Source organism: Meleagris gallopavo, chromosome 9 (assembly GCF_000146605.3).
Source record: "Meleagris gallopavo isolate NT-WF06-2002-E0010 breed Aviagen turkey brand Nicholas breeding stock chromosome 9, Turkey_5.1, whole genome shotgun sequence".
NCBI lineage: Eukaryota > Metazoa > Chordata > Aves > Galliformes > Phasianidae > Meleagris > Meleagris gallopavo.
Genome location: NC_015019.2, coordinates 3,865,191 through 3,878,615, shown reverse-complemented (window position 1 = coordinate 3,878,615; position 13,425 = coordinate 3,865,191). Strand labels below are relative to the sequence as shown.

At 47.9% G+C, this 13,425-nt stretch overlaps 1 protein-coding gene across 1 annotated transcript in view; it reads left to right on the top strand.

The window, feature by feature from the left end:
- Positions 1–11,934, top strand: part of GPC3 (glypican 3) — a 115,104-nt gene extending 103,170 nt beyond the window's left edge. Inside the window, exon 9 of the mRNA XM_019618147.2 lies at positions 10,780–11,934. Coding sequence (XP_019473692.2) covers positions 10,780–10,949 — 170 coding nt within the window. The 3' untranslated portion in view covers positions 10,950–11,934. The remainder of the gene's footprint in view (positions 1–10,779) is intronic.
- The last annotated feature ends 1,491 nt before the right edge of the window (positions 11,935–13,425 follow it).

The window sequence follows — 13,425 nt, the reverse complement described above, 5'->3', positions numbered from 1 at the left end:
GCTGCAGTGCTTAATTAATCTCTGCAAAAGCAGAGAGCGTAATTAGTGCCTGCAGTGAGCTGTGAGGCCTTGGGGTGGGAGGCAGATGCAGTCCCTGTGCTTTGTCCATGGGAGCTCCCACTGCTCAGTGCCATGCACCATGCAGAGCTGTCCTGGAAGGGCCACTTGTCACAGCTTTGGGGTCTCTGGGTAAAATTACTTCTTGTAGTTAAGTGCTGATTTTATGTTAAACCGTTAAAAAAGAAAAAAGTGTATTTTGATAGCTGAAAGACAGCCAGGCAGATCTCTTTCCTGATATCTGTAAAGCTTTTTTTTTTCTCCCTCTCATTGTCAGCTTTGTTTTTGTGGGTGTAAAACATAAAGGAGAGGAGAACAGCTTGCAGGTACAGCGCGTTCCAGCACCGCCGACTGTCATTATTTAAAGATGATGCTTTTAAGCAAGCCTTGAGAATCACCTCCTGGGCTGTGAGCTGTCAGATGGAGGTGTGGGCCGGGCAACATCGCTGTGCCACACGTCGGCACGCACACGCTGGGTGATCCACAGCCATTCAGCACAGTGCTGCTGAGTGCTACCAGGGATAAACCAGCTCTTCAAACGTGCAAATGTTTCGTTTCATATCAGTCGGGCAGGATACTTTGGAGGCAACAAAATGTAAATAGAATGAAATTCTTAAGCAAGATTATTGATATGACAGGACTAAAGAGCTTGGGGTTCTGTGAAAAGTGCCTCTTTTCATCCCTCTAATAAGTCCATTACTTGCACTCGGGAATATTTTAAGGCCCTTTTCATGCTGAATCTAGAGTTGAGCATGCTTTGCATTTCAAGCTTTGTCTATGAATCAGTAGAAGCCAAAGTTATTTCTGCTTTAAAATAACAGGAGCAGGGAACAGCTAATCTCCTTTCATTCTGAGTCCTTACATTATTTTACTGGACAGAGTTTGTGTTGGCTACAAAACAGGGCATTCACAAAATCTTTGAGAAGGAATTTGGTCTAAGAATGAAGCCTAGATTGCAGTATGCATAAAGGCTCCTTCTCCTAAGGCCATTAAGAAATTCCAAATCCGAGCTATTTTGAACAGCAACATTAAATTAGCCTTGCTAATTCCAGTAATTCAGACCGATAGCCGAGTTTACAAATCTACTCAATGAGGCCTTCCCATAATTACAATCTCAATGTGCTTTTCAGCTAAGGTGAGTTGGCATTAAAAAGATAAATAAATAAAAGGGGGTAAAACGTTTTTTTCTGCTCTGGCTTTTGAGATGAACATCTCTAAAGTAGAGTTAAATGGCTGTACTGCACCAATAAGCCTTCCCTGTCCGGGCTGGAAAGTTCATTTTCCCTCTAATGTGTGAGTGTAAGAGCAGAAAGGAGGCTGAATTTTTCACCACTTTGTTTTTTCTGTTGTCTGCATTCAAAGGAGCATTGACACCGCTGGTGTTCGGCTCGGTTCTTAATTGTTTATTTACAGACAGCGATTTCTACTGGGGAAAGAAAAGGTCTGGCTGCGTTAGCCTCTCTCGCGGGGAGCAAAACAAACCACGCCACAAAACAGCAAGAAATAAGAAAAACTGTTGGTGGAAAAATCCAAGTGAAGCAGGTGAAGCAGCAGTACAAGCACCCAGCCCACTTCTTCCTCTGCAGAAAGTGATTTTCTGACCCTCACACAGCTTGCCATTCAATAAGTGATGGAAAGGTTCAGAGGATATGTTTTCAAAGCCGTAAGGCACACAAACATGAAGCAAATAAAAATTGAATGTGTTATTTAAAAGGGTGTTAATTTTATTAGCACCGAGCAGAGCAAATATAAAAGCGAATGGAAGTATTCACATCAGCACTCAACTCTGGCTGCAATGTTCATAAAATGTCCTTTTGATCAAGCTGTGTTTTGATCCTTATTCTCTGAGCATCATTCAGAGTGACCGGGCTGTAGCTCCTGACAGGCGTCTGCAGCTGCACCAATCCTTGAGCAATACCAGGTTGGGAACTTGAGTGCGTGCTCTGCTGGGAATGCTAATATTGCCATCTTTCTGGTTGTTCCAAACAAGAATGGCAGTACAGAAATTCTCACAAAGTGGAAATTCCCAACAGGAAATTGATCTGCTACCACCGTCTGTGCATCACGATATTAATCTATCAGAGTAATAATCAGCACATGCGTGTCTGGTCTTTCTCCAGCTGATAACGTCGTCACCATTGGCACAGCCAAGGGGAACATCTGGGTTGTGAGAAGAGTGCCTTGATTCAAGGGGATGATTTCCAGCAGGGATGAAAGTCCCTTTGTGGCTGTTGTTGGACTCCTGCAGCTTGCAGAGCCAGAGAAGTTGTGGGTGCCCAATCTTGAAGGTGCCCAAGGCCAGGTTGGATGGGGCCCTGGGCAGCCTGATCTGGTAGGGGGCACCCAGCTCATGGCAGGGGTTGGGGCTGGGTGGGCCTTGAGGTTCCCTCCAGCCTGTGATTGCATTGTTCTCCGGAGCCTGCTGGGATCTGCCTGAAAAGATATGAAGAAAAAAGCAGGCAGGAGGATTTTGGGCATCTTCCCCTCTCCCTGATGCAGGGAGATTTTCACCTGCATTCCCATTTCCACCAATGCACATTGGGTGAATGCAGCAGATAATGTCCCAAAGCAGCATCAAGAGCAAAATCAAGAAGAAACACCCATTAGCCACCTGCAGATAAGGGGCACATTGCTGCTGGGAAAGAGTGTGGTTGTGCATCGTGTGTGGGAGGAGCACCGTGAGCCTCTGTTCCCTTTCTTGGGAGGGTGAGGAGAGGAGGGAGGCTGAAACACGCTTCTTGATTTCCAGGAAACTTCTATCTTTAATCTCTGTAATCCGTTTTATAGAGGATTTTGTATTTTTCAAGGGATTTACAAACTGGATTACGTAGCCTTATTATTTTGATTTTCCACTGCGATTGTGACATTCCTGAGGCTGAGCTGGGAGTGCTGAAGATAGGGCTGAGGGGGAGGAGGAGCTCCTGGACCCGGAGCTTGGAGCCCGTTGTGTTGTCCACTCCCTACCTCATTGCTGGGCTGATAGCTGCAGCATTCCTGAGCAATTTGGGTGCTCCTGTGTGACCATGCCTGGGGAGCCCCTTGGCTCCAATGAAAGAGCAAGTGGGATGGGTCCAGCTCTGCACTGTAGACATGGTGTCCTGTTGTTCAGTTGGGCGACACAGGGTTTCCCATGGACACCACCTCTGGGACCAGGGTTTGTGCTCTGCTCAGGGAACCGGAACGAGCCCTGGGTTTGTGTCAGACGTTACGTGCACCCAGTAAGCAGATGGGTTTAATTTGGGGCTCTCTTGCTGCAGAAGTGCAAAGCCAGATCCTGGTTTCAGACTTCAGCAGCTGTTCCCGGGGCTCCTTCCAGCACACAGCGCGGTGAACATGACCTGGAGCCATTAAAAAGTTCCAGTCTGTGAACCCAGCCCTTCTTTTTCTATATAAAGCGGGAAAACTGCTCAGAGTGATGTTTCCCAGGGCCTCCTGCATTACTCCATTTTTATGGGTTGGAGTTACTTTAGCGCAGTTTTAATGCCAAGCCAGGTTCGTATGCATTTATTTATTTATTTTAGCAGCTTAATGCAATTAAAAACGCTGGGCAGTGCTCTCACCTCAACCCATGCTCTGTATGCACTGCCTTTCACTCCACATTGGCTATTCCAGGAGGATGAGGAGCACAAAACCTTGGTTGCTGCTTCAGGAGTAGGAAAGATGTGTGCCAAGCACTGTGTGTGACCATATCTGCCCGCTACTGGTGGACTGAGCCCATAGAGCAGTTCTCAGCCCAAGTTTTTGGATTGTCACCTGAAGCCTCATCCCAATTGTTCACCTTGGCATCATGAGTAGTGACCTGGAGGAATCTGGTTTTTGAGTGAATGAGCACATTGTGCAAAGCCCCAGTCCCTTCTGATTGAAGAAGCACTTCTCTGGTTGCCTCCTTCATAGAATCAATAAGGTTGGAAAAGACCACTGAGATCACGTCCAACCACCAACCCTTCCCCACCATACCAACTAAACCATGTCCTCAGTGCCACATCTCCAGGGATGATGACACCTCTTCTTGATGCCAAGAACCCCAATCTCTGTGGCCTGGACATGGTTCGAGGCTGATTCCCACGTGCAGTGAGTCAGAAAGGAACATGTCAGATGTCTCTGGGTGTCCTAACACCACTGTGAGTTTTCTGATTTAGCATTGAGAAACATCCTCCTTCCCTGAGAGCTGCTTTTAGCTGGAGCCAGGACCATTGGCATTCCCCTTAAGTCTGTTTCTTGGCAGGTCTTTGTAGTGCATAGAGGTCAGCAAATGTCCCTAACCTGAAGAATCAAACATCAGCAGGAACTGCCTGTCTGGTTGTGTTGTAGCAAAGAGTTTTGGCTACACGTGCCAACAGCAGTTTGAAGATCAACGTGTTGTGCTTTTCACTTCACTGTAATGCACATGGAAAAGTCACAGAGTGCCTGCCCCAAGTCCAGGTCAGTCCCATTGTGGAAGAGGTCCTGGCTACATGTTAATTTCAATGCCAGCAGGGTCTGAAGGAGCAAAGGTGAAAAAAAGTTTTGTGTCATTAATTGCTATTTCATTATTAGAAGAAATTTAAAGCATTTCAATTTGCTCTGCTATTCCCAAGAATGTTACCTCCCAAAATCAAGACTGTCCTAGATGTCTCAGGTGGCAGCAGAGTGGTCAGAAGGGATCACTTTGTGGGTTAAGGCCTTGGGGTTCTCCAGAAATCAGTGCTGGGAACAGACTGGGGGATCTGGAGGGACATTGACCCAGTCACGTACTCCTGCCTCACTTTGCATCTGTTCATAATCTATTGTTTCCAGCTTTTCCTTTATTTCTCCTTGTCTCCTGCCTTTGTGGATGCTTTGGGCTGTTCCTGGTTAGCTCCTTGTTCCTAATTCTTTTCTCCTAGCTCCTTTAGGTAGCAGGTCATTTCCCAGGCAGTACATCTAGATATCAGACAGGGGAATGGGACCCAAGAACTCTGATGCTTTCAATTAATAATGCTAATGAGATTTGTTAATTTTTAATAGATTACATAAGTGTGTTTTGCTAGGCACGCTTTTGTGGCTCTGTTCTGTGAGTGCAGTTCAGAAACCCTTTCACTTGCTGCCAAAGGAAAAATGATTAATGCAATTGCAAATGCCAGATTCTCTTCGGGGTAAATCTAGAGTGTACCAAGGAGCAAAGAGGAATTTAATGAGTGTATTCTTGAGGTAAACACAGGCCCACATCAGAAATGGTAGTTCTTCCTCTCTTCCAGCCTCTGACCTAAGTGGGGTGGAAGGGCAGAATTGGGGTCACGGAGCAGCCCCTCTGCCCCATTCCGTGTGGCATGTTGGGCTTTTTATCCCAAAGAGAGCCTGAATGCATCCTTGGATGAAACTTCTGTGGCAGTTCTGGGAGCTGGAGGGCTGGGGTGTGCATAATGGCTGTCCTGCAGGGCTCATGGCTGGTTGTCCATGTATCCTTTGTCACACCCTGAGCTGGAGCTCCTCACCCCTCCATGCTGAACCCTGCACCCTTCTCAATCCATCTCCAAAGCCTGCCTCTTCCATGTGCTGGTGTCCCCGTAGTTTCTGATTCCTCCCTCCATAGCTGCTTTGTTCACTGGTGCTGCTTTGCTCTCTGGGTCTCCGTGAAGGCACGCGCTGCAGCCATGGAGTGCTGGACAGGCGAGCGGGACAAAGCTGTGGTTTGCAAATCAGCAGTCCCAAACCCCATTCCCTTGGATTACTGCCTGGGAAGTTGGTTTTACCACACCATCTGAGCAGCACCGTCTCCCATAGCCACATTGCCAGTGGCAGCAGGATGATGCTGAGCTGGATTTTTTTTTTTTTCTTCCATCTAAATCCACGTTGCCAAGAGCCACACCTCCTAAATTGCTGCGGAGGAGGCAGCAAAACAGAGGCGCAAGACCATGCACATGCTGTGCATCCATCTCGGCGATCTCGCTGCCATGCCAACACAAGCATCGCGGCTCCACTCAGCGCCGTAATTACGCACCGCGCGGCCGCACCTACAGCCAGGCTGCTCCTTGCGCAATGGACAATGGCAAACCTGTTGGTGCTCCAGGATTTTTGATAATAAACCAGAGGGCAAAACCTCCCTGGGGAGATGAAACCAGGCTTGGCTGGGCCTTATGAGGAATTGAAGGCATTTTGGAGAAGCGGAGGGTTGGAAATCCTGACTTTCTGTGTAGTCATGGCCATGTGTGCTTTGTAACTTCATGGACTTGTCTGGATGTTGTGGAGGTAGAGGTGTGCTTGTAGTGTGAGCTGATTGTATGGAGAAGTCAGGTAGCTGCAGACTGGTGTGAGCGGAGCTTTTGTGTTCTAGCAGGACCAGGAGTGATGCAATTGGACGGTTTTTCTGGATTTCAGGTGCAAACACTGTCATGTTGGATTGGTTGGTAGTATAGAAAGGGAGAGAGCTGGGACCAAGGCTAGGTGGTCTGAGCTGTGGTACCGCAGGCTCTTATACTTCACCTTGTTGTGAGCTCACCAATTTGGGCTTACAGAGCCCAGAAATCTCTCTTTTGGAAATCCAGTCTTGCTTTGGAGACAGCCAGTCTCCTGCATTCATGGGCTGTTTGTTTCCCAGACTGGTGAGGTTTGCTACTTAAAAAATTGAAGAAAGCAGCAGTGCTTTCCAGAGATTGCAACTGTCATAAAATCCAGAAACGTTAAGGTTGGAAAAGACCCCTGAGATCATCATCCTGATGGTATCATATGCTTTCTTAGACCAGTCCTGAAGGACACATGCAGGTAGATGTTCACAACTGATCACGAGAGCGGTAGGAGCCTGACACGCTGCCCTGCTCTCAGATGTTCCTACTGGATGTGTTCTGTGCTGATTGAAAGTACACACTCATGATCCATACCTCGCTCCCGTCACACTGCAGTTTCCATCATGTGCAAACAAGGGCCATCACCACGTCCCCCCAGGCCCCTCAGATGGCTCAGCAGCCCCGTTCTGTGATCATGCTGTGTTATGCATGATGCTTCCACATCCCCTTTGCAACCCCAGCAGCAGCAGGGCTATCAAGTGGCTGTGCAAAGCGGTTTCCGTGCACGGCCATCCATGATGAATCTGTTACTATATTAGGTCCATTGCTGAGCCGTCTGCCTTGGCAGGCAAGATGACATTCCCTGGCTGCAGGCTCTGGGCTCTCCTTTCCTGGCTTGGCCACAGAGCTGCCCGCTGGAGCCAGGCACTGCCTGCTTTGATGTCATTTGTCAGAGCAGGGTTTGCTATCAGTTATTTGCTTGAGGCTGTCTTGCCCTTTTAGGGGCAGAAGGGGCTGTTTCAGGAGACATCGGTGTGTTTTGTGCAGGAATGTGCTTGCTTGCTGTAACGCTCCTGGCATGCTGGTACTTATCCTCCTGGCTTTTTTTGGTGCCAGCTGCAGTGGAATTTCTTATGCCAACTGCAAAACAATCCCTGCCCAGTTTAGCTGCTTTTTGTTACTCTGCAGATCAGGAAAAAAAGGGCTTCTTAATGAATTTCTCCCAATAAGCTCGTGCAGAAGCAGTGCACCTAGTCCTAATCCATGGAAGAACGTCTCAGCCACATTCTGAGGATGTGCAAATTGTGTATGTCAGTGTTGGCAGCAGCTGGGGCAGGAAGCAGAGCTGCAGCTTTCGCTGTCCCAGGAGCAGCAACATGTCAGAGGGATTTGGTTATAAAGGGGGGAGTGGTCTGTGTAGGGCCTGGGGGACTTGTATGGGCTGCAGAAAGATGCCAGGAAACAGCACAGCACTCTGCTTGCAGGCAAAAAAAGTCGCTGGGCTAATGATTGACTATTATTTTAAGGGGTTATCTAATCCACAGGCCAGAGGACAAGGGGGGCCAGAATGAGAGAAGACTGAATACATAATTAACGTAGATTGTTGGTCATCCCCTCTGGACTCCAACTGATTATAAACAGAAACAGATTTTTTGAGTTCCCTCCTCTCTTTTACTCCTCTCCCCTCCCCAAAAGCCTTTGCAGTCAAAGGGCCGCTCTGTGGCAGAAACTGTTGCAAATTAGAGAGGGTGTAGCTGGACTTGGACTTGGGCATCAGCTGGCCTCTGATCAGTCAGAGGAGGGTATCTTTTATTTCTTCCTTCTGTCAAAGGAAGGTATCAAAGACCAGAGGGAATGGCCTTATGTTGCTCCAGGGGAGGTTCAGATTGGATATTAGGAAAATCTTCACTGAAAGAGCAGTGATGCAGTGGCACAGCTGCACAGGGAGTGGTGGGATCACTGTCTCTGGAGGTGCTCAGTATCCATGGGGATGTGGCACTGAGGGACGTGGTTATGGGCACGTTGGGGTGGGGTTGGACTGGTTGATCTTAGTGGTCTTTTCCAGCCTTAATGATTCTGTGATACCGAAGGTAATTAGAAGTTAAATGGAATGTATTTCCACCAGTTACAGACCCATTATTAATACAAAATAAAAGACATATGGCTAAATCCATTAGCTTAAAGATACAGCTGAACATAAACCCGGAGAAGGAAGCAATGCAAGGAACATTTGAAACCAATGCCACACCCCAGCACAAAGCTTTGAAGTGGTTTAACAAAGCTAGGAAAGCATCTCTCAAATCTCTAATGACAAGAGGGTTTCTGTTCCCTTTTTTTCTTCTTTGGTCAAAGAATGAATGAGAAAATCAGCATCCTTGCTGGGGTGAAATCTTATGACTTGAAAAGTGGTCTTTGCTTATAGTCAGGTGAAATCTCAGAATTTGAAAACTTCCCCAGTAAAAAACAAACAAACCAACAAAACCAAAAACAAAACATACACACACAAAACCGACAAAAAAACGAAAACCAAACCAAAACCAACACTCTAATGATTAAAGTTTGAAATCATCATTTTGATACTCTTGGATTGGACTTTTTCCAGAGGGTTCAACTGCTGCACCCTGTGCCTGCCCTGCCCCATGGGGGAGGTGTGTGCTGTGCCAGGGGACAGCAGCTTGAGGATAAAAGCAGGAGAGCTGCAGAGAGGAGGAACTGCATTGTCTGGGAATCTGCTGGAGGCATTATAGGTCATTTACCAGGCAGGTTTTGCTTGCACCTGGCCTTCTATTCTCCCTTCCAGCCATTTCTGACCCTTCTTGATGGTCTGAGCCACCTCACTTGTCATACTGCTGTTGTTATGCTTTTGTTTTGCAGTGTTTGTTTGGGGATTTTCATTAAGAAATATTGCTGCAGTGTTTGCCTTGGCAGTGGTCCTCATTGGGCTGATGTGGCGTTTTTTAGCTGGAGTGTTTGTTCAGCCTCTTGGATTCTTTCTCAGGGGTGGGGTGGGGTGATCCAAGCCCATGAGTATGCTGGTGATCCACGAGGGCTTGTGAATGGCTTGAGCCAGGTTGTCTTCTGATTGAAGCCACCAGCTTCCTCTGCATCCAAGGGCCAAGCTCTGGGGATAAGGCCAGCAGGCTTAACTGAGAGTATTCAGGTGATAAACTGGCATGGCTGAACAGGGCAGAGCCAGCTTTAGCAGGGGGTTAAACCAGATGATCTCCAGAGGTCCCTTCCAACCCTTTTCAATCCCTTCTGTAAGCTCTGCCAGGACTATCAGAACTTTCTACTCTATCAGAACTTTTACACAGCTTTCTTGGGTGGGAGCTTCCATGTGCTCCTTCTCAAAAGTCCCCATGTTGCAGTAGCAGCAGGCTGGTGACGTGACATCCTTTCACATTCCTCACTCTCTGGTGCTTTGATGAGGTGGACAGTTGATGGGATGGGTGTACTGAAAATGCTGTAAGCAACATATTTTGTGCATGCTTATGCACACCAAAATGCAGAGGTCCTCACAGCAGGAGGTACATGGTTTGGGAGGATATTTGTGCTGGCCAGGATTTCTTCACTCGTGCAGCCATCCTTGCAGTGCGTGGGGAGCAGACACTTTTTGCTTTGCTGAACACCCACTCTTGGCTGATTTTGGGGAGTATCACTTCAATAAGCCAAATCCTCTTATCTGGAGCTGTTGGAGTTGGTCCAGAGGAGGCCACAATGATGCTCAGAGGGGCTGAGCACCTTTCCTGTGAGGAAAGTTTGAGGTTGCTGGAGGAGTCCAGCCTGAAAGGCTCTGGGGACACCTTTCAGTACTTAAAGGGAGCTTGCAAGCAGGAGAGAAACTAACTTTTTATATGATCTGATTGTGGCAGGACAAGGGCAAATGGTTTTAAACTCAAAGAGGGGAGATTTAGGTTACATGTTAGGAGGAAATCCTTTATTCAGAGGGAAGCAAGGCATAAGCTGTCCAGGAAGCTGTGGATACCCCATTGCTGGAGGTGCCCAAAGTCAGGCTGGATGGGGCCCTGGGCAACCTGATCTGTTGGAGGGCACCCAGCCCATTGCAGGGGATTGGAACTGAATCATATATTTCTCAGATTGGAAAAGACCTTAAAGATCATCAAGTCCAACAGCAACTTAACCATACTACCCTAACTCTAACAACCCTCTGCTAAATCATGTCCCTGAGCACCACATCCAAATGGTTTTTAAACACATTCAAGGATGGTGACTCAACCACCTCCCTTTCCAACCCAACCATTCTATGATTCAGTGATCTCTTCTTTCTGGGACACCTTAGAGTTGTGAATTTTTAGTCTTTCAGATTTCAGGTTTGCTGTGGGGAGCCAGGGGCTGGCTGGAGGGCTCAGGGGATGTTACTGAGCTCTTCTGCCCTGTTCACCCATGCTCCAGTGCAGGTAGGGCTGGCTGCTCCCCACACCACATGTGCCACTAACCAGCTCTCTCCTTCTGCTTTCAGAGCTGTCGTACGACCTGGACATGGATGACACCTTGGCCAACAAGCAGCTGCTGAACCAACACAACAAGGATGGGGCTGCTGTGCCCAACACTGACCCCAGCAGCATGGCCCCATGCCTTGGCCCTACTGCTGCCATCACCTTAGCCCTGCTGCTGGGCTGCTGGCCCTGAGCAGTACTGCGGCACTCAGTGCCTTCCCATCCCTTTTTTTAAATGAGGAAAATGTTCAGAACCTCCCTGGAATATATGCACATTGCCAAAGACAGGGCAAAGGACTTGAGTGGATTTTATAAAATAATACGGTATCTTCACCAAAAAAAAAAGAAAAAAAAGGGTTTGTTCATGGTAAACTAGTAAATATATATCACAGTGTTTTTAAAGATAATCCTATTTAATGTAAGAAGGTTGATATTAAATTGTCCCTAGCAGTTTTGGAGGACTGAGCTCTGTCTTGCCTTTAAATGGAAGAGCGCGTTTCATCTTGAGTTGTTTGAATGTGCATGGGGTAAAGAACACCTATGATTTATGAAGTACTCTCAGCAAATATCAGCCCTCTGTTCCCAGTTGACTTAATACAGACTTTTTGTGTGGTTGATGCAATTTTTGTACTCTCTCCAAATCGGGGAGTCACCCTGAGGCACCTGGCCAGGAACAGAACCCGGCAGGACTGGGAAGATCGGATATAAGGTCAAGGAAGAAAGGTGCTGTTGGTACATGTGCTGCCAGGTATTTGCTAGCCTTGGCGTGGCTCTGGTGCCACCAGCCCCAGTGCTGCCAGGCAAGCAGCAGTGAGAGAACCTCACAGCAGCTGGGAGTGAGGATGGAGAATGGGAGCACTGCCTTTTTCTCTGGTCTCCAGCTGTGGGTCCCCATCAAGGATGCCCATGTGTGCAACGCCCTGGTGGAGTTCTTTGGAGCAAAGCACCACCTTTCCCATGGGAAATCTGCAAGAGCAGCTCCAGACAAAGGACAGACAGCGTGGTTGTGTGCACCTCCGTGCTTTATGGGGATGAATAACGCGTCCAACACACTTTGCTACAAAGGAGGAAAAGAAAAGGATTTGCAGGATCCCAGAGGCAGATGAGACTCTTGCTCAAGTGTTTCTTTGCATGCTACTTTGCTTAAGCTGTCTCTAAAATAAAGGTTGTTTGCTCTAGACACGGTGCACAGCAAGTAAGCTCCCGGTGTGCGAGGCGATGCTCGGCATTGTGATGCTCGGCGCTGGTCCTGGATGGGCAGCCTGGAATGCCCAACTCAGGGGCACCACAGGAGGGCTGCGGTTAGGCTGGTTAAATGGGCAGGGGCCAGGGAATGTTTGGTTTGGTTCCCAGCCAGAATGGTTGCATATTTCAGATTAAGATGCTGCTTTTACTGGAGTGATCCTATCTGCAGTATCTTAAGCTGCAGTGTGCCTGTGTGCACACATGCACGCACACAACCACACTTATGTGCATGCTTTAAATATTTGTGTACCTCAGACCTTATAAAAAAGAAAAAAAGAAAAAAAAGGAACTGTATCTTTGGGAGAAAGCATGGAAATCCAAACCACACAATCAAATGGTTTGGAGAAGGGAAACTTCACCTCTTGTTGCTTTGAAGTGGTGGAACTGATCTGCACTGATTCAAAGCCTTGTGACTGCTTTCCATGCCGTGATGCTCACAACGTGGTGGAGAGGGGAACTGGGAGCTCACCTCCAGCTCTGCATGAGGATGGGGACCCAAAAGGTGGGGGCCAAGAGATTTCTTCTGCACTTCAAGTCTCCCACTGCCCTGCTCTCAGCACCGTGCCTGGCTGTGCCCATGAGCCTCCGCTCCCACCAAAGGGAATATGTGATGAGAGCCACTCGTCGCTTCATTTTCTTTCATCCCCCTGGAGCGCTGGGGGTGGGAACAGGAGGGCCATGGGATCTGCTCAGAGGGATGCAGTACTGCTGCCCCAGCATGCGTCTCTGTGGTCAGCATGGAGGATGTTCTTGCCTCTAATCCCGTGCTGAAGGTATTGTGTGTGCTGCTTCCTCCCTGGATAAACAGCAGACAGTGCAGGCTGTGTCTCGCTGGGTATTCAAAAGCTGCCTGGTTTCCCTGCTCTGCGCTGCTGCGGTGTGATGTTGATGCTTATCAACAGAAAGCCTCTCTGTAGCATGCTGAGCCCATTTTCTCAGTGCATGGACATGCTGTTTAGCAAAGCTATGTTGTTTGAGACTTTGTTATGAAAAGAGATCACAAAAACAGCCTTGGAGCCTTATATCTGCCAAGTCTCTAAAATAACGCGTGATAACTTGGAGAAAGCTGTTGATTTACACCCTGCAGTGGGTTTGTGTTTTAACAAAGGTTTTGCAATGGTTTATAATCTTCATCCAATTATTTTTTTAGCCATAACTGAGAGTGAACTTAGAATCGTAGAATCATTACGGTTGAAAAATGACCACTAAGATCCCCAAGTCCAACCCCAGCCCACCCCCCCGTGCCCATCACCATGTCACTAAGTGCCACATCCCCGTGGTTCTGGAACACCTTCAGGGATGGTGACCCCCTCCTACCCCCACTCCTTGGGCAGCTGTGCCAGTGCAGCACGGCTCTTTTGGAGAATAAGTTTCCCCTAATATTCAACCTGAACCTCCCCTGGAGCAATCTGTGGCCAATCCTT